The following is a 24495-nucleotide window of genomic DNA, read 5'->3' as shown; positions in this document are numbered from 1 at the left end:
CACCACTCTCTGTGTAAAAAAAACTTGCCCCACTCATCTCCTTTGAACTTTCCCCCTCTCACCTTAAATGCATGCCCTCTGGTATTAGACATTTCAACCCTGGGGAAAAGATTCTGGCTGTCTACTCTATCTATGTCTCTCATAATCTTATAAACCTTTGGGATTATGAGAGGCATAGATCAAGTATTGCCTATTTAAGTGTCTGTCCAAATTCCTCTTATTTGTGTCTCTTTAGCATGGTCCTAAAATCAATGTGTAAAAAAACAAATTTACCCCTCAGTTCCCCTTTAAAACTCCTTCCTTTCACCTTACCCTCTGGTTTTTGATACCCCTACCATGGGAAAAAGATTTTGACTATCTACCCTCTCTATGCCTCTGATAATCTTGTACATTTCTATCATGTCACCCCACAGCTTGCTTTGCTCCAGGGAAAACAAGCCCAGCCAATCCAATCTCTCCTCATAACAAAAGTCCCCCAAATCAGGCAACATCTTGGTGAATCTCACAGTGATGCTGGAGGAACTCAGCAGGCCAGGCAGCATCCGTGGAGAAAAGCAGGTCAATGCTCTGGGTCAGGACCCTGTGTCCTGCCTACCTGCTTTTCTCCATGGATGTTGCCTGGCCTGCTGAGTTCCTCCAGCATCATCGTGTTTTTCATCTAGATTTCAGCATCTTAAGTCCTTTGTTTCTCTACTATCTTGTTGAATCTCCTCTGCACCCTCTCCAGTGCAATCACATCCTTGGTTAACACAGTTCATCTCAGGTATGGGGCCAAGGCAAACTTTTAGAAACATAGAACATAGAAACATAGAAAATCTACAGCACAATTCAGGCCCTTCGGCCCACAAAGCTGTGCTGAACATGTCCCTACCTTAGAAATTACTAGGCTTACCCACAGACCTCTATTTTTCTCAGCTCCATGTACCTATCCAAAAGTCTCTTAAAAGACCCTATCGTATCCACCTCCACCACCGTTGCCGGCAGCCCATTCCACACACTCACCACTCTCTGAGTAAAAAACTTACCCCTGACATCTCCTCTATATCTACTCCCCAGCACCTTAAACCTGTGTCCTCTTGTGGCCACCATTTTGTTCTAACATCCCACAAAACTAGCCTTTGTCATTGAGAAAGATATGGACAGAAAGCACTTGGGAACATCAGCATTTCCAAGTTCCTTTCCAAGTTCCTTTCCAAGTCCCTTTCCAAGTCAGAAACCATCCTGATTTGGAAATACATCACTGTTGCTTCAACACACTGACAGATCAGACTGGAGCTCCCTACCACAGAGCACAGTGGAAGCACCTTTACTAAATGGATTGCAGTGGGTCTCGAAGATGACTCTTTACCCCAAGGGATGGGCATTGTATCTAAAGAAATGCATTTAACAAAGAGGTTTTGCTCAGGCACATATCTTTAAACAAATGAGTCATCAGAGCCCTTGGAAAATGCTTATTAAATTTGATATGTTGTTGTCCCAGTTCTAGCTTATTATTGAAATATGAGTCTGTTGCAAAATGACAGTATCCACTAGATAGTCACCAACTTTTATTGATGCACCATAGGAAACATCCTATCTGGATGCATCACGGCTTGGTACAGCAACTGCTCTGCCCAAGACCACAAGAAACTGCAGAGAGTTGTGGACACAGCTCAGCACATCACGGAAACCAGCCTCCCCTCCATGGACTCTGTCTATACTTCTCACTGCCTCGGTAAAGCAGCCAACATAATCAAAGACCCCACCCACCCCAGACATTCTCTCTTCTCTCCTCTCCCATCAAATAGAAGATACAAGAGCCTGAGGGCACGTACCACCAGGCTCAAGGGCAGCTTTTATCCCACTGTGATAAGACTATTGAATGGTTCCCTAGTATGATAAAATGGACTCTTGACCTCACAATCTACCTCGTTGTGGCCTTGCATCTTATTGTCTACCTGCACTGCATTTTCTCTGTAACTGTGACACAATATTCTGTATTCTGTTTTTGGTTTCCCTTTTACTACCTCAATGCACTGTTGTGATGAAATGATCTGTATGGATGGCATTGCAAAACAAAGTTCTTCATTGTACATGTGGCAATAACAAACCAAGTTACCATTTTAGCTTGCACTTCAAGTATTGGTATTGGTTTATTATTGTCACTTGCACCAAGGTACAGTGAAAAACTTGTCTTGCATACCGATCGTACAGGTCAATTCATTACATAGTGCAGTTACATTGAGTTAGTACAGGTGAAAACAATAACAGTACAGAGTAAAGTGTCACAGCTACAGAGGAAGTGCAGTGCAATAAGGTGCAAGGTGACAACCAGGTAGATTGTGAGGTCCATCTCATTGTATAAGGGAAACATTCAATGATCTTATCACTGTGGGGTAGAAACTGTCCTTGAGCCTGATGGTATGTGCCCTCAGGCTCCTGTATATTCTACCTGATGGAAGAGGAGAGACGAGAGAATGACTTGGGTGGGTGGGGTCTTTGATTATGCTGGCTGCTTTGCCCAGGCAGCGAGAGGTAAAGACAAAGTCCAAGGAGGGGAGGCTGGTTTCTGTAACATGCTGGGCTGTATCCACAACTCTCTGCAGTTTCTTGCTGTCCTGGGTAGAGCAGTTGCTGCACCAAGCTGTGATGCATCCAGATAGGATGCTTTCTATGGTGCATCGATAAATGCTGACCCACAATCACATTGTAAAGCCAAAGATATGTGGGGGTGGGGGTGGGAATCAGTCCTTTGTTGCTGCTCTGAACGTACACAAAAGTGACTGTCAACTTCAGTCTTTCTCTCCTGCCATTGGAGTCACTGGATTCCAATGCTGGGTGTTGTGTGCAATGGGCCAACAAATATCAGCACATGCATTTTGGTCTCAGCAACTGAAAACAATGTTTTACCCCTTTGTTTCTTTGTCTCCGTCTCTTGTCACATTGCATATGCAATATTACCTGCTGCAAGGTATCATTAATCCTTCCGGAGAGACAGTCACTGTCTAAGTAGCAGGGTATCTCCACACTCTCTGGAAAAGGAGTAGAAGATAAAATCATTAACTTCACTCAGTATCCACTGCACAGTTTAATTTTATAATTAATCAACTCTTATCTTCTACATCAGAGCTGTTACGTTGGCTTGGTGCCTATTCCTTGGTAAATGATTACTATAACAAATAAATTGCCTGTCATGATTCCTTTGAAAAATTTTGATTACTAATTTGGAATTTTTACAATGTAAAATTTGTGGCTAATTAAGGTGTTGGAGCAATACTCCGCTACCAATTTCACCCTGCAGTGACCCCCTACAAGTGCAACCATTTATATGAGAAGCCCATTTGTTGGAATGACCAACAGAGAGGTAGTCAGAATAAGGTCAGAATTAAGCTGGAAAGAGTGCAGAGGAGATTTACGAGGATGTTGCTCGAGGGACTGAGTTGGGGAGAGAGATTGAGCAGGTTGGGACTTCATTCACTGGAGCATAGGAGATCTTATAGTGATCTTATAGAAGTGTATAACATTGAGGGTGAATGCACACAGTCTTTTTCCCAGGGTTGGGGAATCAAGAACTAGAGGGCATAGGCTTAAGATGAGAGGGGAGAGATTTAATAGGAACCTGAGGGGCAACCTTTCGCCCAGAGAGTGGTCCTTATATGGAATGAGCTGCCAGAGGAAGTGGTTGAGGCAGGTACACTAACAACATTTAGGAGGTACTTGGACATGTACATGGATAGAAAAGGTTTAGAGGGATATGGGCCAAATGCAAGCAAATGGGACTCACTTAGATGGGAATCTTGGTTACCATGGACCAGTTGGGCCGAAGGGTCTGTTTCCATGCTGTATGACTCTGTGATTCTAAGATTTCACCCCAGAACTCAGAGGGGAGTTACTCAGTGCATGTCTGGCTGCCTGCTGTGGTTCAGTTAGCAGAACTCTTGTTTATTCATCAGGGGAAGTCCATTCATAACAACACTGATGTGCAAAGCAATTTTACTGCAATCAAGAGAACAGAACAACTGACATTTTTAACATCGCTGATTAAAAGACAAACTTTAACCCAGAGGGTAGCCCTGATGGAAGTTTATAAAATTATGAGAGGCGCAGATAAGGTAGACAGTCAGAATCTTTTTCACAGGGTAGAAATAACCATAGAACCGTAGAACCATACAGCACAAAACAGGCCCTTCGGCCCACCATGTTGTGCCGTCCATCAAACCACCCTCACACTATCTAAACCTTTCCTCCCGCATATCCCTCTATCTCACATTCCTCCATGTGCCTATCCAACAAACTCTTGAACCTGTCCAACGTATCTGCCTCCACCACCACCCCAGGCAGTGCATTCCATGCACCAACCAATCTCTGGGTGAAAAACCTCCCCCTGACATCTCCTCTGAACCTCCCACCCATAACCTTAAAGCCATGCCCTCTCGTCTTGAGCATTGGTGCCCTGGGAAGGAGGCGCTGGCTGTCTACTCTATCTATTCCTCTCAATATTTTATATACCTCTATCATGTCTCCCCTCATCCTCCTTTCCAGTGAATAAAGCCCTAGCACCTTAAGCCTCTCCTCATATTCCATACCCTCTAATCCAGGCAGCATCCTGGTAAATCTCCTCTGCACCCTCTCCAATGCCTCCACATCCTTCCTATAATGTGGCGACCAGAACTGAACACAGTACTCTAAGTGTGGTCCAACTAGAGTTTTGTAAAGCTGCATCATCACTTCGCTGCTCTTAAACTCAATCCCACGACTTATGAAAGCTAACATCCCATAGGCCTTCTTAAGTGCTCTATCTACCTGTGAGGCAAATGTCAAATACTGGAGGACTTTAAGGTGATGGGGGGAAAGTTTAAGGAAGCTGTACAGGGCAAGTTTTTTTTTCGCAGAGAGAGTGGTTGGTGCTTGGAATGGGCTGCCAGGGATCGTGGTAGGAGCAGATATGATAGTGGCGTTAAAGAGGCTGTTGGATCGACACATGAATATAAGATAAGATATCTTTATTAGTCATATGTATATTTAAACACACAGTGAAATGCATCTTTACGTAGAGTGTCCTGGGGGCAGCCTGCAAGTGTCGCCACACTTCCAGCGCCAATGTAGCATGCCCACAACTTCCTAACCCGTACGTCTTTGGAACGTGGGAGAAAATCAGAAATGGAGGGATATGGATCACGCGCAGGCAGAAGAGATTTAGTTTAATTTGGCATCGTGTTCAGCACAGACATCGTGGGCCGAAGGGCCTGTTCCTGTGCTGTACTGTGCTACGTTCCATCACAAGTTTGTGGGTTCATGGCCAGTGTCAGAGATTCAAGTACCTAATCCAAGCTGAAACTCCAGTGAGGGAGCCCCACACTGCTGCATAGTTGAGAAGTTAAATCAAGGTCCTGTGGCTCTGTTTCAAAGCAGACTAGGAGACTTCTGCTTAGAGTCTGGGTTAAAGTTTGTCTCTTAACCAACAATGTTAAAAATGTCAGTTGCTTTGTTGTCTTGATTGAAGCAAAATTGCTTTGCCCGTCCATATTGTTACAATGGGACTTCAGCTCTGCTCCCTGACCCTCCTTCCACACTCAACTCCAGTCTCCCCCTTCTCCTCCGCTCCCCTTTCCCCCACAACCTTGAGAATGAATCAAGTTGTCAAATTTGCTTTGAGAAGTTCGATCAAAGTCTGTACAGGTGACAGATTTGCTTGTAAGTCCAGAAATTATTATTTTTTCATCAAATGTAATCACAGACTTTAAAGATAATGTGGTTGGAATTGTGTTCCATTTAGAAAGTTGAAATCCCTTATGTTGTTTGAAATCCGCTCGATATAGGACCAATAAAACTCTCCAGCAGTCTTCTTGCAGTGAGCATGGACACCATCACCTTGAGCAGAATCCCCACTACATTCATCACTGTCTTAAATTCACACACTGCACTGCGCCAAACAGCATTCTTTCCTTCAAAGCATGTTTAAGCTTTCATATTATCTAGCTTGCTTTCTATCCCCTTTGAAATAGCGAGTCATTTATTCGCTGCACACTTCACATGATTCAACATTGCTACAAAGATTGGAAATGCCAGGATTCATTAGGGTAATTGTTGTTTCAGAATTCAATACTGTGGAATCTCTATTAACCAGTATAATAGAGGGACACCCCTTCCCTTTTCTTTATCTTCTCATTCCTTCCCTTCCCCTTCTCTCCTTCCCCTTCCCTTCCCTTCCCTTCCCTCCAGTCCCCTTCCCTCCCCTCCCCTCCCCTTTCCTTCCCTTCCCTCCCCTTCCCTTCCCTTCCCTTCCCTCCACTCCCCTTCCCTCCCCTCCCCTCCCCTCCCCTCCCGTCCAGTCCCCTTCTCCCCCTGCCTCTTTCTTTCCCACTGTCCCATCTTTTTTCCAGATCTCTTAATGTTCACGTTTGCTTGGGAGGAGGTCTATATCGGGTGCTTGCACTGGGTATGATAGGTGGAAGAGGGAGTCGGCCCTTCCTGGAGATCCATGAGACCGAAGATGCTGGAATATGGAGTCTCTGGAATGGTTTCTTACGACCTTGCTGTGGATGGCACAGCTTATAAAGTAATGCAATTTCACATTCGGCTTGGATGGTATACATGCATTAGAAACACTGGCTTCCGTAATAACCCAAAAGTCTTCTCAGAGGGCTCAGTCTGCCATACTCACCATTGAGGATTTAGCTCTTCACAAGCTCTATGCCCACATTAAAGAGAAGGTGCAAACTAAGCAAAGATGAATCAACAGCAAAGCTGCAAATGGGGCAGGTGCTTCAATATTGGTCAATGAAAGGCAGAACAGGCTTGAGGGGCCGAATAGCCTACTCCTAATCACGTACTATACTTAGAGCAACAAACAATCTGCTGGAGGAACTCAGCTGGTCAAGCAGCATCTATGGTGGGAGGAAGGAATTGTCGATGTTTCGGGTCAAAACCTTGAATCAAGACATCGACAGTCCCTCCCCCTCCAAAGATGCTGCCCGACCCGCTGAGTTTCTCCAGCAGGTTATTTGTTGTTCCAGATTCCAGCATCTGCAGTCTCTTTTGTCTCCGTGTATTGTACTTGCCCTTGTTCCCAAGCCGGGTGCTTTTCTTCCTGATTTCCATTCATTTCAATGTTACCATTGGCTCCTTAATGACCTATGTTAAGTTCAGCCTTAATGTCAAGAATGGCAGTGGGTTCTTTTCTCTACATTTGAGCAAGGGCTGTAATGAAGTCTGGAGCTGAGTGATCTTGGTGCACCCCAAGCTGGGCACAGTGAGAATGTTGTTGGATGAGAAGAGTCACTTGCTAGTTTAATGACAATGCTTTGCAGAACTTTGTTTCTGATTGAGGGTTGGCTGATAGGCTACTATGTCTTATAGTCTTGTGTTTTATCAGTCCAGATGAAGGGTCTCGACCCGAAAGGTTGACTGTCCATTCCCCCCCCCATAGATGCTGCCTGACCCGCTGGGTTCCTCTGGCTGTTTGTGTGTTGCTCCAGGTTCCAGCAACCCCAGTCTCTTGTGTCTCTGTTACTTGATTGTAATAATTGAGAGCTTAAGATTGACAGCTCCCTCCTTTCAACACGGATCCCTTGACCTTACTGCTGAGCACTGAAAAGAATTAAAATGTGACTTAGTCATGTTGAGTGGCTCTGTAGCATAGCATAGTGTAGCGGTTAGCGTAATGCTTTACAGCGCCAGCGATCCGGGTTCAATTCCGGCCGCTGTCTGTAAGGAGTTTGTACATTCTCCCCGTGTGTCTGCGTGGGTTTCCTCCGGGTGCTCCGGTTTCCTCCCACATTCCAAAGACATAGGGTTAGGAAGTTGTGGGCATGCTATGTTGATGCAGGAAGTGTGGCGACACTTGCGGGCTGCCCCCAGAACACTCTACGCAAAAGATGCATTTCACTGTGTGTTTTGATGTACATGTGACTAATAAAGATATCTTATTTCTCTTAATCTTTTGCTGCAACTGAGTAATTTGCTGACCATTTCAGAAGGTATTTAAATGATTTTTTCATTGGCCCACCAGAGGCAGATTCTCTAAAAGGCACCAGTGAACCAGCTGAATCTTAACCACAGAGACACAAGAGACTGCAGACTCTGGAATCTGGAGCAACAGACAATCTGCTGGAGGAACTCAGTGGGTCGAGCAGCATCTGTGGGGGAGGGAGAAGAATTGTCGACATTTTGGCTTGAAACCCTGCATCATTTTGACCCGAAACGTCGACAATTCCTTTTCCCCCACAGACGCTGCTCGACCCGCTAAGTTCTTTCAGCAGATTGTTTGTTGCTCATCTTAACCAGACTGCCTGTTCTTTCATGGTCACCTAATTTTTAATTTTCATTGACTTCTAATTCCTCAGCTACGATGATGGGATTCAATCCTACTGGCCCAGATTTCTAGAATATTAGCTCTGTAACATTACCACTGCCTATAACTCACAAAGGACACAGAGAGAAAGGAATGGAAGGAACATAAATGGAACTTGCTGGGCATTGGCAGAAGGTGGTGAAACTGTGGAATTCGTTGCCACAGAGGGCTGTGGAGGCCAAGTCACTGGGTATTTAAGGCATAGATTGATGTGTTCTTGATTGGTAAGCAGATTAAGTGTTACAAGGGGAATGGGAAAAATATCAGCCATGATTGAATAGCAGAGCAGACTCGATGGGCCAAATGGCCTAATTCTGCTCTGATATCTTTTGGTTTTATAATCAGCAGGTCAGGCAGCGTCAGTGGCAATGTTTCAGTTTGATTGAAGGATCATTGACCTGAAGTGTTAACTCTGATTTTCTTTCCATTGCATATTGCCTGACCTGCTGAGTATTTCCAACACTCTCCCTGTTTTTGTTTCAGCTTTCTTGCATCTGCAGTTTCTTCTTCCTTGATTTTCAAGGAATTGAAAGGTTGGCAGACCAGGTGAGATTTGGGTCAGGTGGCAGAAAGCTCAAGCGGAACATAAACACCAGCAAGGCACCAATATTTCTCTGCTGTGAATTCACAGTCATCTTGTTTAAGGTGAGGGATCTGCTGTTTGCTTCCAGCATTTCAAATGTCCAAAAATGACTATTTCTTTAAGCTTATGCTTTTGAACTTGAGCACAGCTTTGTGCTCGAGCATGCAGCTGTTCCTACCATGGCAGGTAGTCCCATCATTTGGGATAAATTCCTTCTTTTGATTTGAGGACTGATAACCCTTGACACAGGTGCAGTAGTAACTCCCGTACGTGTTGTTGCAGGTTGCATTTTGTCCACAGGTTAATGTCGAATTCTGGCACTCGTCATCATCTGTGGGGAAGAAAAAAACAATTACCTCTCAGCAAAGCCAACAATGAAAAGAAAGAACTTGCATTTCTGCACAAAAGACCATCACACAAACCAGCCTCCCCTCCATTGACTCCGTCTACACTTCCCGCTGCCTCGGGAGAGCAGCCAACGTAATCAAAGACCCCTCCCACCCAGGACATTCTCTCTTCTCTCCTCTCCCATCAGGCAGAAGATACAAAAGCTTGAAAGCACGTACCACCTGGCTCAAGGACAGCTTCTATCCCGCTGTTGTCAGACTCTTGAATGGACCTCTCATATGTTAAAAGATGAACTCTTGATCTCCCAATCTACCTCATCATGGCCCTTGCACTTTATTTGTCTACCTGGACTGTACTTTCTCTGTAACTGTAACACTATGTTCTGCATTCTGTTTTCCTTTTTACTATCTTGATGTACTTATATACAGAATGATCTGTCTGAATGACATGCCAACAAAAGCTTTTCACTGTATTTTGTTACATGTGACAATAATGAACTAATTCCAATTCTAAACGCAAAATACTGTAGTTCCTGAAATGAAACATTTCCAACATTTTCTTCATTTCTTCTGCAGAATGTTTGCTTTGCAATTTCAGATACTCCTCTTTCCTACAATACAGGAAGGATGTGGAGGATTTGGAAAGGCTACAGAAGTGGTTTACCAGGATGCTGCCTGGATTAGAGGGTATTAGCTATAAGGAGAGGTTGGACAAACTTGGGTTGTTTTCTCTGGAGCATTGGAGGCTGAGGGGAGACCTGACTGAAGTGTATAAAATTATGAGAGACATAGATCAGGTATATGGTCAGAATCTTTCTCCCAGGCTAGAAATGTCAAATAATAGAGGACATGCATACCTTTAAGTTGAGAGGGGGAAAGTTTAAAGGAGATCTGCGGGGCTTGTTTTTTTCACACAGAGAGCGGTGGGTGTCTGGAACAGGCTGCCAGGGGTAGTGGTGGAAGCAGATATGATAGTAATGTTTAAGACGTGGTTAGATCAGTGCAAGAGTGTGCAGGGAATGGAGGTAGAACATAGAACACTACAGCACTGTACAGGCCCTTCGGCCCACAATGTTGTGCTGACATTTTATCCTGCTCTAAGATCTATCTAACCCTTCCCTCCCACATAGCCCCCTATTTTTAGGTATAGGGATCATTTACAGGCAGAAGAGATTTAATTTAATTTGCATCATGGTCAGCACAGTCATTGTGGGCCGAAGGGCCTGTTCCTGTGCTGTACGGTTCTATGTTCTATTTATAGAGGCACAGCACTATACAGCAGGGAAACAGGCCCTTCAGCCCAACTCGTCCATGCCAACCAAGTTGCCTACCTGAGCTAGTCCCATTTGCCTGCATTTGGCCCATATTCTTCTAAACCTTTCCTTTCCATATACCTGTCCACATGTCTTTTAAATGTTGTAATGGTACCCACCTCTACCACTTCCTCTGGCAGCTTGTTCCATTTACCCACCACCCTATGTATGAAAAAAGTTGTCCCTCAGGTCCTCTTTAAATCTGTTCCCTCTCACTTTAAACCTCTGACCTCTAGTTTTAGACTTCCCTACGCTAGCTAGAGACTGTAACCATTCAGCTTATGCCCCTCATGATTTTATAAACCTCTATAAGGTCACCCCTCAGCCTCCAGGGAAAAAACCCACAGCCTATCCGGTCTCTCATAACTCAAGCCCTTTAGTCCCGGTAACATTCTTGTGAATCTTTACTGCACCCTTTCCAGCTTAATGGCATCCTTCCTATAGCTGGGCAACCAGAACTGCACACACTTGTCCACCTGTGTCACCACTTTCAACAAACTAAGTTGTTGTACCCCTAGATTTCTCTGTTCCATAACACTCTACAGGGCCCTGCCATTTACTGTGTAGGTCCTGTCCTGGTTTAACTTACCAAATTACAATATTTCACACTTGTCTGAATTAAACTCCATCTGCCATTCCTTGGCCCACTTTCCCAGTTGATCAAGATCCTTTTGTAATCTTGAACAATCTTCTTCACTGTCCACTGTACCACCAACTTTGGTCTCATCCGTAAAATTACTAACTATGCCACCTACGTTCTCATCCAAATCATTAACATAGATGAGAAACAACAGTGGACCCAGCACCATTCCCTGTGCCACACCACCGGTCACAGGCTTCCAGTCTGAAAAACACCCCTCCACTACCACCCTCTAACTCCTACAACCAAGCCAGTTGTGTATCCACTATTTTTTTGTTTTGCTTCTAACTACAATTTTTTAAGTTGCAATAAACATTCTTGCAGTAAAAGTCATTGGAAGTGCTACTGTGCTGCCCTAAAGAAAGGCGTTATTAAACTAGCAAGATTTACCAGGACGTTGCCTGGACTTGGGGGCCTGAGTTACAAGGAGAGGTTGTGTAGTCTGGGACTTTATTTCCTGGAGCGTTGGAGATTGAGGGGTGACCTGATAGAAGTAATTAAGACCATGAGGGGCATAGACAGGGTGAAAGCACATCGTCTTTTTCCCAGGGAGGGAGTTGATAACAACAAGAGGGCATAGGTTTAAGATTAGAGGCGAGAGATTTAAAAGGGACATCAGGGGCAGCTTCTTCACGCAAAGGGTGGTAGTATTTGGAACGAGCTGCCAGAAATAGTGGTTGAGGTGGGCACATTTAAAAGCCATCGAGATAAGTACGTGGATAGGAGAGGTTTAAAGGGCTATGGGCCAGACGCTGGCAGATGGGACTAGCTCGCTGGGCAACACAGTCGGCATGGACGAGTTAGGCCGAAGGACCTGTTTCCGTGCTGTATGACTCTAATAGGAGAAATGATGGCACAGGCTCTGGTAAAGGTTAAAGGTGAGTGTCAACCTTTTGTCACTGATCCCAAAAGTTCAGGCTAATGTTATCCTGTCGAAGATACTTTAATTGTGCTTAAGTGAGCCGATTTCTTTTGTATTGCTTGGCTGTGGGGGATTGGGGCAAGGTATGAATGGGACGGTGCTAGCATCCCCTGAACAATCAGGAAGAAATTCTTTGTTTCCTCTCACTTTCTCAACCTGTGTGACAATTTACATTCCATAGGATGTCCTCAAATTCCTCTCTTCAAACTCTGAGAAGGCCTGACTCTCCTCTCCACCCTCTCACCCCTGCCTCTATAATCTACCCGTTGTCATCTTAGCTGAAGGATGACGGATAACAACGACAGTGGTTGAGGGAAGAAGGCATCAATGTCAAAATGTCCAAGCTCAGCTTCAGGAGAAGCAAAAAGCAATGGGACCATCGAATAAAGTTGCTAGTGATGTACATTCCACAGTAAGGTGAATTTCAAACTCAGCTTCAATTATGTCTTATAGAGTGAGTGGTCAAGTGAATTGAAATTCTGCATCTCAAGAATTGGCCTCCATTCACCTTGGGGATCTGGGTTTCAGGCCTAACTGGATGAATCTCTCTTAACAATGAAGAGAATCTGAACTGAAAAGGTTTGCTTTCCCCACCATACAGGGGAACAGTGTTCAAAGTGCAGGAATAGCCCTGGAAAGCTGTGCCGACGTTAAGCTCAGAGATGAGTTGGAGATGAAATTAGTCATTGTTGATAGTACGAGAAGGGCAATAGCGAATTGGCACCTTTGCACACTGCTCCCTCCCACCCTTCACACCTTGCCCGAACTATTCCATCCCACAACATGCTCCCCGTCCAAACCCTCTCTCATTACAACACCTCTCCCAACCATACCCCCATTACAAGCTCCCTCCCAACCACATCCCCTGTCACAAGCTCCCTCCCAACCACACCCCCGTCACAACCTCCCTCCCAACCACACCCCCGTCACAACCTCCCTCCCAACTTCCCTCCCAACCACACCCTCGTCACAAGCTCCCTCTCAATCACACCCCCACCACACCCTCCCTCCCAACCACACCCTGTCATAACCTCCCTCCCAACCACACCCCCATCACAAGCTCCCTCCCAACTGCCCCCACACCCTTTCCAATCAGCTCCTCCCATTACCTATCCATCCAATTTACCATCCCACCACACCCCCACACTACCACAGCCTTCTCCAATCATCCCGTTCCATTACACACCTTGTCTAATCACCCTCCCCCCACTACACACCCTCTACAGCCTTCCACACTACATTAATCTTGCATACAGCTACACACTCCCATACAACCACATTCTCCTCCGATCACTTCTCCCATCACAACCACCTCCAATGACCCCTCCTGCCATACCTAGCTCGAATACACCCTCCCATCAACCCTTCCCCAAGCATCTCCTCCTATCACATCACCTTCTCACCACCAACGTCACCACCCCCCTTCCACCACTTCCTCCCCTGCCACATCCTTCTAATTTTTGGGTGGAATGGTATAAATATTATGTTGTTGGACCAGCAGCTGTAAACCTGGGCCATTGTTCTCGAAACATGAGTTTGAATCCCACCTTTGCAGCTAGGAATTTACCTTCTGGTAATGATATAAAAATGTGGAATTATAGCTAATCTTATTAATAGTAACATTGAAGCTTCTGGATTGTCATCATGAAAACCCTCCTGGGACAGTAATATCCTTGCAGAGGGGGGATGTCTGTCATGTTTACCCCGTCTGGCCTACCTATGACTCCAAATTCACCAGTTGATCCTCAGCTCGGGCTATGAAGAGGGACAATAAATGTTAAGATAAGATAAGATATCTTTATTAGTCACCTGTACATCAAAACACACAGTGAAATGCATCTTTTTGCGTAGAGTGTTCTGGGGGCAGCCCGCAAATGTCGCCACACTTCTGGCATCAACATAGCATGCCCACAACCTCCTAATCCGTACGTCTTTGGAATGTGGGAGGAAACCAGAGCACCCGGAGGAAACCCACGTAGACACAGGGAGAACGTACAAACTCCTTACAGACAGCGGCTGGAATTGAACCCGGGTCGCTGGCGCTGTAAAGCGTTACGCTAACCACTACACTACCGTGCCTAATGATGGCATTGCCAGTAATCTTGTTCCCACTGACAAATAGATATTTTTTTAAAAATTACGTTTTTATCAAAGTCGTGGCCTCTGACACCAGACTTACCATTCCATTAGACCAGGTTAATCTTGCTGCCTTTTGTTCTGAACCCCTTAAAGCCCTTAACCAACAAAACTCTGAAATGGAGACACAAGAGACCGCAGATGCTGGAACCTGCAGCGCCATACAAGATGCTGGAGGAACTCAGTGGGCTTAGTTTTGCAGCTAACAGTGGCTGAGCAATAAGTGTTGACCTTGTCAGTGAGGCCTCTATCCCAGAAAAAGAATAAGTTAAAAACGAGAACTTTTTGAGGGGGACAGCTCCATGTAATGATTGGACGCCTTCCCTTGATGGCCTTGCTTGTATATTAAGGTTCTCTCCCTTGTTCTGGAGTCCCGCTCACCAGAGGAAATAGTTTACCTACCAAACTTTTTAATCTTTTGAAATATATCAATTAAATCACAGCTTGGTGTCCATTAGTCAAGGATACAAGTACCTTCTCAATGCAATCTGTCCTAATATTGAGTCCTTTAGCCCTGATACAGTATCATTTTGTTGAAGACATCATCACAGTCATATCCTTCCCCACCATCGAAAGTGTCTACATGAGGCCCTGCCTCAAGAGGGCAGCATCAATCATCAAAGATCCCCACCATCCAGGCGGTGCCATCTTCTCACAGCTACCATCGGGCAGGAGGTGCAGAAGCCTGAAGTCCCACACCACCAGGTTCAAGAACAGCTACTTCCCTTCAACTAGTCAGTTCTTGAACCAACCTGCACAACCCTAATCACTACCTCAGTACAGCAACACCATAACCACTTTGATCACTTTGCACGACAATGGACTTTGTTTTAATTGTGTTCTTTCTTATAATTATTATCTTATAATTTATGATTAATTTATGTTTTTCTTGTGAATGTTGTGTCTTTAATGCAATGTGCCTGTGATGCTGCTTCAAGTAAGTTTTTCATTGCACCTGTGCATAAATGTCTGTCTATACCTCTCACTGCCTTGGTGAAGCAGCCAGCAAAATCAAAGACCCCACCCACCCGGGTCATTCTCTCTTCTCTCGTCTCCCATCAGGCAGAAGATACAGAAGCCTGAGGGCACATACCACCAGGCTTAAGGACAGCTTCTACCCCACTGTGATAAGACTATTGAATTGTTCCCTTATACGATGAGATGGACTCTTGACCTCACAATCTACCTTGTTACGACCTTGCACCTCATTGTCTACCTGCAATGCACTTCCTTGTAGCTGTGACACTTTACTCTGTACTCTGTTATTGGTTTTACCCTGTACTACCTCAATGCACTCTGTATTAACTCAATGTACAGTATCTGCACTGTGTAATGAATGGATCTATATGAACGGTATGCAAGATAGGTTTTTCACTCTACCTTGGTACAAGTGTCAATAATAAACCAATACCAATACTTGTGCATTTGACAATGAGCTTAACTTGAATTAGCTTAAATCTCTTCCATGGACAATATGTTCTTAAGTTGCTTCACCTTGACCCACGTTGCAGTATAGTTAAATTTTTAAAAATTTTATTTACAGCATGGTAACAGGCCCTTCCTGCCCAACGAGTCCGCGCCGCCCATTTTAAACCCAAATTAACCTACCCGTACATCTTTGCAATGTGGGAGGAAACCGGAACACCCGGAGGAAACCCACGCAGACACGGGAGAATGTACAAACTCCTTACAGACAGTGACAGGAATCGAAACCCGATCGCTGGCGCTGTAATAGCGTCGCGCTAACCGCTACGCTACCGTGTCCAGTGTGAGCTCAGCCATTGAGAGCTATTGTGAGCAGGGTGGATTTGCCCATGAAAGTTCCTTGAGAAGTTAGTGTCTTATGGAGGTACATCCAATACTGGATGATTGAAGTACAGATGGATGAATCCAAAGTACTAAACTGGAAATGAAACCTTGAACTTTTATTCACTTGTATGGTTCGGTTGCTACTTAATCATTCCAGCTAATCTGTTTTTTTCCTCATCCATCTCCGATAGAATTACCATAGAATTGGAGAACGATACAGCACAAGGAGTGACCACTCAGCCTATCATTTCTGTGCTGGCCCTTTGGAAGACCATTCCGATTAGTTCTACTCCCCTATTCTTTTCCCCATAGCCCTGTGATTTGTTTTTCCTTATGAATACCTTGATAACCAAATCTGTACATATTAGGTTAATTCCAAATATCTTGCAGTTGGTTCAATTTTCTCAATATTAATCCTCAGGAGCAAAACTAAATAATGTCAAAGCAGATTGCATTGTGACTTCAATTTTACAGAGAACTTATTGCAAGTGAAAAAATTCAAAGAATAATATATCTGAAACTTTGTAAATGTGATTATTGTATTTATTGATAACACAGAGTAAATGTAGTAATGAAAGAAACTTTCCCCAATAACTCATATTGCAAACTAACAGTACATTTGCTAAAAACACTCATCTCATTGCTTTCCTCTCCTCTGTGAACTCCCTGCTGTTGTAGCTAACCTAACTTGGCTCCTGGTCAATGAAAACCTCGAGCTTTAACATTGTTCTTTGCCCTCAAATATCTCGCACTCCTCTCGTTCTCCACAGTAGCGGTTAGCGTAACGCTATTACAGCACCAGCGACCCAGATTCAATTCCGGCCGCTGTCTGTAAGGAGTTTGTACGTTCTCCCCATGTCTGCGTGGGTTTCCTCCGGTTTCCTCCCACATTCCAAAGTCATACGGGTTAGGAAGTTGTGGACGTGCTATGTTGGCGCCGGAAGCGTGGCGACACTTGCGGGCTGCCCCCAGAACACTCGACGCAAAAGGTGCATTTCACTGTGTGTTTTGATGTACATGTGACTAATAAAGAAATCTTATTTTATTATCTTATTCTTGTCCCTTCCTTTGGAGATTATGAGCCAGGTTGCATTGAATCCGAAGAGCACCTCATATTCGCCTGTCCCCACATGCCCTTGTGGCTGCACAGCTCCTGATTTCCTGCTGGCCGGCCCAAAGTATGGAGCATTGAGTGACCAGTCACTAGACCTCTGGTGGCTGCTCCTAAAGCCCTTTCTTTGGATTGCTCTGCTGTGCTTGAGAATAGCACAGTGGCATAGTTGGTAGAACAGCTGCTTCACAGCTCAAGCAGTCTGGGTTTAATCCTGACCTCCAGTGTTGTCTGCGTGGAGTTTGCACGTTCTCCCTTTGACTGCGTGCGTTTCCTCCCACATTCCAAAGATGTGCAGGTTGGTAGGTTAATTACCCACTGTAAATTGCCCCGAAGTCTCTGGGAGGAGTTGATGGGATTGTGGGGAGAATTAAACGGGATTAGTGAAGGAAAAAACAAACTCTGTGAGTCGGGCAGCATCTGTGGAGGGAAATGGACAGTCAATGTTTCGGGTTGAGACAAGAATTAGTGTGGGGTTGGTTTAAATGGGTGCATGATTATCAGTGTGGAGTCAGTAGGCTGAAGACCCCACTTCTATGCTGTACGTCCTCTGTAGTTTATGCCTCAAATGACTTTCTGTCCTTTCAAAATCTCTCCCATGTTCAAAAGCATTTAAACATAATTGAAAAACATTTGTATAACATTGGGGGGGGGAATCACCAATGCATTTAACTTAAGTAAATTAATTAGAAACATTTTAAAAACTGGAGATAAACCACTTATCTTTACTTTCTAATGAAGGTCAGTGATCCTATTCAAAAGAAAGGAACTACGTAGAATGTGCCAGCCATGGTTGCTATAGATGAGGAACCAGATAGGAACCGCATCCTGATTTAACTCAGGACAATACGGAACTGCCCTGCAGTCTGTTGCAGCTGTATCTGATCTCCAGTGCATTCTGCAGTTGCATGCTGCACTGCATTGGTGTAGAAGTCTGGAATGTGCTGACAGGTGCACCACAGCTCATTGGTGGTTATGTACAGAACCACTTGCTTACTGTCAGCACAATCCCATCCTACAGAATCACACAATGGTTACACCAGGGAGGGAGGCTGGTTGGCCCATTGTGTCCACACTGGTTTAACTCAAGAGCAATCCAGCAGACTCCAATACCCTGCCCTCCCCGCAAAAGCTCTGCAATATATTTTTTCCTTCTCAAGTGCTTCTGAATGCCACAACTGTGGGAACCTTGGGCTTGATACACAACTCTTTGACAATATGGGCGCAAAAGACAGGAGTCTGGAAAACAACTTGTGGTTGAACATGCTGCCAGAGGAGGTGCTGAACCAGATACAATCACTAATTTTCAGAGCCATTTAGCGAGACACTTAAATAGGCAAAGAATAGAAGGATATGGTCCTAATGCAGGCAATTGGGATTAGTGTAGATTGTCCAAAAGGTTGACATGGGTGTGTTGGTTGAAGGACCTATTTCTGAGCCATGTGATTATATGACTCTATAATTCATATTATAGTTGGCGGAAGGTGATGAGGCATTGGGGGACCTCTGTCTAAACCAGTGCTCTACCTGATTAACACACACATAATGCTGGAGGAACTCAGCAGGTCAGGCAGCACCTATAGAGGGAAATAAACAGTCAACGTTTAGGGCCGAGACCCTTCATCAGGACTGGAAAGGAAGAGGGCAGAAGCCAGAATAAGGAGAAAGGGGGAGGGGGAGGAGAGCATGCAGGCAGGTGATAGGTGAGTCGAGGTGAGAGGGGGAAGGTAGGTGGGCGGGGGAGGGAGGATGAAAGAGAATGATGTAAGAAGCTGTGAGGTGATAGGTGGAAGAGGCTGAAGAAGAAGGAATCTGGTAGGAGAGGGCAGTGGACCGTGGAATAAAGGGAAGGCGGTGGGGAATAGATGGGCAGGTCATGGGGGTGGGGAAGGGGAAAGAGAAGGGGGAGGGGGCCACAGGAATGAGGGGAAACAAAGGGGGTGGAGGGAAAAGGGGTGAAGAGGGGACGGGTTACTGGAAGTTAGAGAAATCGATACTGAGTCCATCAGGTTGGAGACTCCCAAAGTGGAAAATGAGATGTTGTTCCTCCAACCTACGACTGGCCTCAACGTGGCAGCAGAGGAGGCCGTGGACAGACATGTCAGCACGGGAGTGGGATGTGGAATTGAAGTGGCTCTTCAATAAGTGGCAAGTGGAGAAACACCTCATATTCCACCTTGGGAGTCTCCAACCTGATGGCCTCAACATCAATTTCTCCAACTTCTGGTAACCCTTCCCCTCTTCCCCCCCTTTCCCCCCTTCACCCCCCCCCCATTGTTTTCCCTTATTTCTGTGGCCGCCTCACTCCTTCCCTTTCCCCTCCCACACCCTCATGATCTGCCCATCTATTCCTCACCTTTTTTGCGTGGTCTACTGTCCTGTCCTACTGCATTTCTTCTTCTGCAGCCTCTTTCACCTATCACCTCCCAGCTTCACTCCCTTTCATCCCCCCTCACCCACCCACCTACCTCCCCCCCTCACCTAGACTCACCTACCACCCACCAGCCTGTGTTCCGCCCCCTCCCCCGACCTTCTTATTCTGGCTTCTGCCCTCTTCCTTTCCAGTCCTGATGAAGGGTCTCGACCTGAAGCGCCGACTGTTTATTTCCCTCCATAGATGCTGCCCAACCTGCTGAGTTCCTCCAGCAGTTTGTGTGTGTTGCTCCAGATCCCAGCATCTGCGGAATCCCTTATGTCTCCGCTGCACCTGATTAAATGTTTCCTTCTGAACATTTGTAAGTATGGCCACTTAGTGTTGTAAGTATGGCCACTTAAAACACTGGAGGTGTTGGTGAGAAAGCAGGAGAGAGATAGGAGTGGATAGGAGCCAGAGAAAGGCACCAGCATGGAAATGATGGGCTGAATGGTCTGGATCTGTGCAGGAATGATCTGTGGTTGTGAATTGACTTGGAGCTGTCATTAGATCTGTATTGGTACATAGAACACAGAAAATAGAACACTACAGCACAGTACAGGCTCTTCGGCCCACAATGTTGTGCCAACATTTTATCCTGCTCTAAGATCTATCTAACCTTTCCCTCCCACATAGCCCCCTATTTTTCTATCATCCATGTATCTATCTAAGAGTTTCTTAAATGTCCCTAATGTATCTGCCCCCACAACCTCTGCAGGCAGTGCGTTCCACGCACCCACCACTCTCCGTGTAAAAAAACTTACCTCTGACATCCCCCTTATACCTTCCTCCATTCACCTTAAAATTATGTTCCCTCGTGTTAGCCATTGTCGCCCTGGGAAAAAGTCTCTGACTGTCCACTCGATCTATGCCTCTTATCATCTTGTACACCTCTATCAAGTCACCTCTCCTCCTCCTTCTCTCCAAAGATTGGTTTATTATTGACACATGTACTGAGATACAATGAAAAGCTTTTGTTTGTGTGTCATCCAGACAGATCATTCTGTACGTAAGTACATCGAGGTAGTACAAAAGGAAAATAAAACAATGCGGAATATAATGTTACGGTTACAGAGAAAGTGTAGTGCAGGTAGACAAATAAAGTGCAAGAGCCACGATGAGGTAGATCGAGAAAGCAAGGGTTCATCTTTGGTGTATAAGAGGTCTGTTCAAAAGTTTAATCTGTTAAGGCGTATAAGATAAGATAAGATATCTTTATTAGTCACATGTACATTGAAACACACAGTGAAATGCATCTTTTGCGTAGAGTGTTCTGGGGGCAGCCCGCAAGTGTCGCCACGCTTCCGGTGCCAACACAGCATGCCCACAACTTCCTAAACCGTACAGCATTGGAATGTGGGAGGAAATCAGAGCACCCAGAGGAAACCCACACAGACACAGGGAGAAGGTACAAGCTCCTTACAGACAGTGGCCGGAATTGAACTCAGGTCGCTGGTGCTGTAATAGTGTTACGCTAATTGCTACAATTCCACAAAGTATCCAACGAGCTATGCCTGTGGACTAAGGCATGGCACAAGAGAAGATTACCCTGCCTTCCTAAGTCTAGTTGTTTTCAGCATTGTCATGAGTTTTAAAGATAAGATATTTATTTATTGGTCACATGTACATTGAAACACACAGCGAAATGCATCTTTTAGCATTACTGAGAGTGCGCTGGGGTCAGCCCGCAAGTGTCGCCACTCTTCCGGCACCAACATAGCATGCCCTCAGCTCCTAACCTGTATGTGTTTGGAATGTGGGAGGAAACTGGATCAACTGGAGGAAACCCATGCAGACACGGGGAGAATGTACAAACTCCTTTCAGACAGCAGCGGGAATTGAACCTGGGTCGCTGGCGCTGTAATAGTGTTACACTAACTGCTACGTTACCATGCCGCCCTTAAAATCATGTTCCTGTCCAGGATCGAACTGGGGACCTTTCGTGTGTGAGGCGAACGTGATAGCCGCTACACAACAGAAACCACGCCCTAGTGTAACTAGTGTGAAATGGCGGACTTATTCTTTTAAATTTTAAGCGTTCTGTGCAGAAGTCTGTCCGTAATGTTGTGTGACATCTTTGCCTTGTGAAAGCGGAACAGAGCTGTTTGCCTGGAAATGTGAAAGAAAGTAGAATTCATAATTTACATGACCTAAAGCTCCTCATGGATGATGCGCCTCAGCATCGATTTCTCCGACTTCTGGTCACCCCCCCCCCCCCCCCCCACTTTGTCTTCCCTCATTGCTGTGGCTCCCTCACCTCTTTTCCCTCCCCCACCCTCATGACCTGCCCATCTATTCCCCACCTCCTTCCCTTTATTCCATGGTCCACTGCCCTCTCCTACTGGACTCCTTCTTCGTTAGCCCTTTGCCTCTTCTACCTATCACCTCTCAGCTTCTTATATCACCCCTTTCATCCTCCCTCCCCCACCCACCTACCTTCCTCCCTCACCTGGACTCACCTATCACCTGCCTGCGTGTGGTTCTCCCCCTCTCCCGAACTTCTTATTCTGGCTTCTGCCCTCTTCCTTTCCAGTCCTCATGAAGGGTCTCGACCCGAAACGTCGACTGTTTATTTCCCTCCATAGATGCTGCCTGACCTGCTGAGTTCCTCCAGCATTTCATGTAAGGCACTTTTCAAATGAATAAGCTGTTGTAATGCTGGAAAGGCAGCAACTAGTCTGTATGCAGCAAGGCCCCACAATGTGTGAAGTGATCATGACCAGATTGTTGGTTGAAGAATAAATGTTGTTCAGGACACTGGGGAGAACACCCCTGATCTTCAGTGGGTTAGTGTCGAAGGATGTGTCAGTTTATCCAAGAGAGCATTGAGTTAAGTGAAGGTCAGCACCTCTGACAGTGTGGCCTTCCCTCGGTACTACATTGGAGAGTCAGATTAGAACATATGTTCGAGGAAGCTGGTGAGGGACTGTCTAAGAGAGGTCAGACAGGTCTGAGAGGTGCTACCAGGGACAGGAGAAGGGGAAGATTTGGCTCTTTTGTATGTAATATCCATAAAGAGCTGTGGACACAGCCCAGTATGTCACGGAAACCAGCCTCCACTCCTTGGACTCTCACTGCCTTGGTGAAGCAGCCAGCATAATCAAAGACCCCACCCACCCGGGTCATTCTCTCTTCTCTCCTCTTCCATCAGGTAGAAGATACAGGAGCCTGAGGGTATGTACTACCAGACTTAAGGACAGCCTCTACCTCACTGTGATAAGACTATCGAACAGTTCCCTTACACGATGAGGTGGACTATGACCTCATGATCTACCTTGTTGTGACCTTGCACCTTATTGCACTGCACTTTCCCTGCAGCTGTGACACTTTACTCTGTACTGTTATTGTTTTTACCTGTACTACATCAATGCACTCTGTACTAACTCAATGTAACTGCACTGTGTAATGAATTGACCTGTACGATCGGTATGCAAGACAAGTTTTTCACTGTACCTCGGTCCAAGTGACAATAATAAACCAATACCAATACCACTAGCAATAATAATAGTAAGAACATGTGGAGGAACGTCATGTAGAAACGACTGGGCTTCTGTGGAATAGATCCACATGAACACAGAACCTAGAACAGTACAGCACAGGAACAGGACCTTCGGCCCACAATGTTGTGTTGAACTAATTAAGCTAATGACACCTAATCCCTTCTGACTGCAAGTGGTCCGTATCCCTCCATTCCCTGCACATTCATGTGTCTATCTAAGAGCTTCTTAAACACCTCTATCGTATCTGCCTCCACCACCACCCCTGGCAACGCATTCCAGGCACCCAGCACTCTTAGTGTAAAACAAAACTTGCCCTGCTCATCACCTTTGAACTTTCCCCCCTTACCTTAAATGCATGCTCTTTACTATTGGAGAATTCGACCCTGGGAAAAAGATACCAGCTGTCGACCCTATCTATGCCTCTCATAATTTTCTAAACCTCTATCAGGTCTCCCCTCAGCTTCCGCCCCTCCAGAGAAAACAGCCCAAGTTTGTCCAGCCTCTCCTTATAATCATGCCCTCTAATCCAGGCAGTGTCCTGGGTAAACCTCTTCTGAACCCTCTTCATAGCCTCCACATCCTGGACAGATAATATATCACACTTTAGAGATCTTTGGCGGGTCAGGCTATCCAGTGGCTACTTAGTTTTGGAAGGTTACCTCTATATGCAGTATTGATGAGGTTTCACTGATGCGTCAATGATGGATGCAGTCATCAGAGCAACGTGTGGAACAGGGCGAAGAGGAAACAGGAGCAGGAACAGACGCTGCAATGTAGCGTGAACAAGACTCTACTCTCCTGGAAGATGTGTGTTGGAACTGCACTAAAGCACCTTTCAAAGTGTGAGGAGGAGATGGCCCAATGTGACCCTGTCTCAAAGGAACAACTCCACCCAGTGTCAGGAAAGGACCTGGGGTTGTCCATCAGGTATGGTCTCAGCCAGAGCCAGGAGATGACAATGAGTGGCTCCAGGCCAGGCACAGGGCTCTGGAGGAAGGTGGGAGCGGCTCTGTTGCTTCTACACCACCTCAATCTTCCTGATGCATTGGCATGCAGCACCCACAGGAACTACTGAAGGTCAGCAAACAAGGTGGGCCCTTATCAACCACACCGCCCTATTTTAATCAGTGTGACAGTGAAACAATAGTTTAATCAAATGGTACACACCATCCATAATAACCCGCTGGGCATATCCATAATCAGCGTGATTAAACATGTGCAACAGATGGTGTTTTGTAGAAGGTCCTGAGGAAACGAATTGAAATATAAAAGGCAGTGGGATGTTCAACAAGTAGCCAATGCCAAAGTACACATCAGACAAATGCAATCAGGATACATCAGGTACTAAAAGTGCACATCACAGTCATGTCCTGTGATTTCTCCCTGTAA

General features: G+C 45.6%; 1 protein-coding gene across 13 annotated transcripts in view; it reads right to left on the bottom strand.

The window, feature by feature from the left end:
• The window catches only part of adgrl4 (adhesion G protein-coupled receptor L4), a 196090-nt gene that overhangs the window by 139153 nt on the left and 32442 nt on the right, over positions 1-24495 (bottom strand). For 11 of the 13 annotated variants that reach the window (XM_052012519.1, XM_052012527.1, XM_052012530.1 and 8 more), the window contains exons 3-4: positions 9094-9246; positions 2941-3011 (exon numbers count right to left, since the gene is read on the bottom strand). The exons of 1 other annotated variant lie outside the window; for it this stretch is intronic. In XM_052012519.1, coding sequence (XP_051868479.1) covers positions 2941-3011; positions 9094-9246 — 224 coding nt within the window. The remainder of the gene's footprint in view (positions 1-2940; positions 3012-9093; positions 9247-24495) is intronic. One more of the 13 variants, XM_052012526.1, reaches the window with a different exon arrangement.

The sequence above is a fragment of the Pristis pectinata genome, chromosome 3 (assembly GCF_009764475.1).
Source record: "Pristis pectinata isolate sPriPec2 chromosome 3, sPriPec2.1.pri, whole genome shotgun sequence".
Classification (NCBI taxonomy): Eukaryota; Metazoa; Chordata; class Chondrichthyes; order Rhinopristiformes; family Pristidae; genus Pristis; species Pristis pectinata.
Note: the sequence above shows the minus strand (reverse complement) of the source record. Positions and strands in the feature narration are given on the sequence as shown.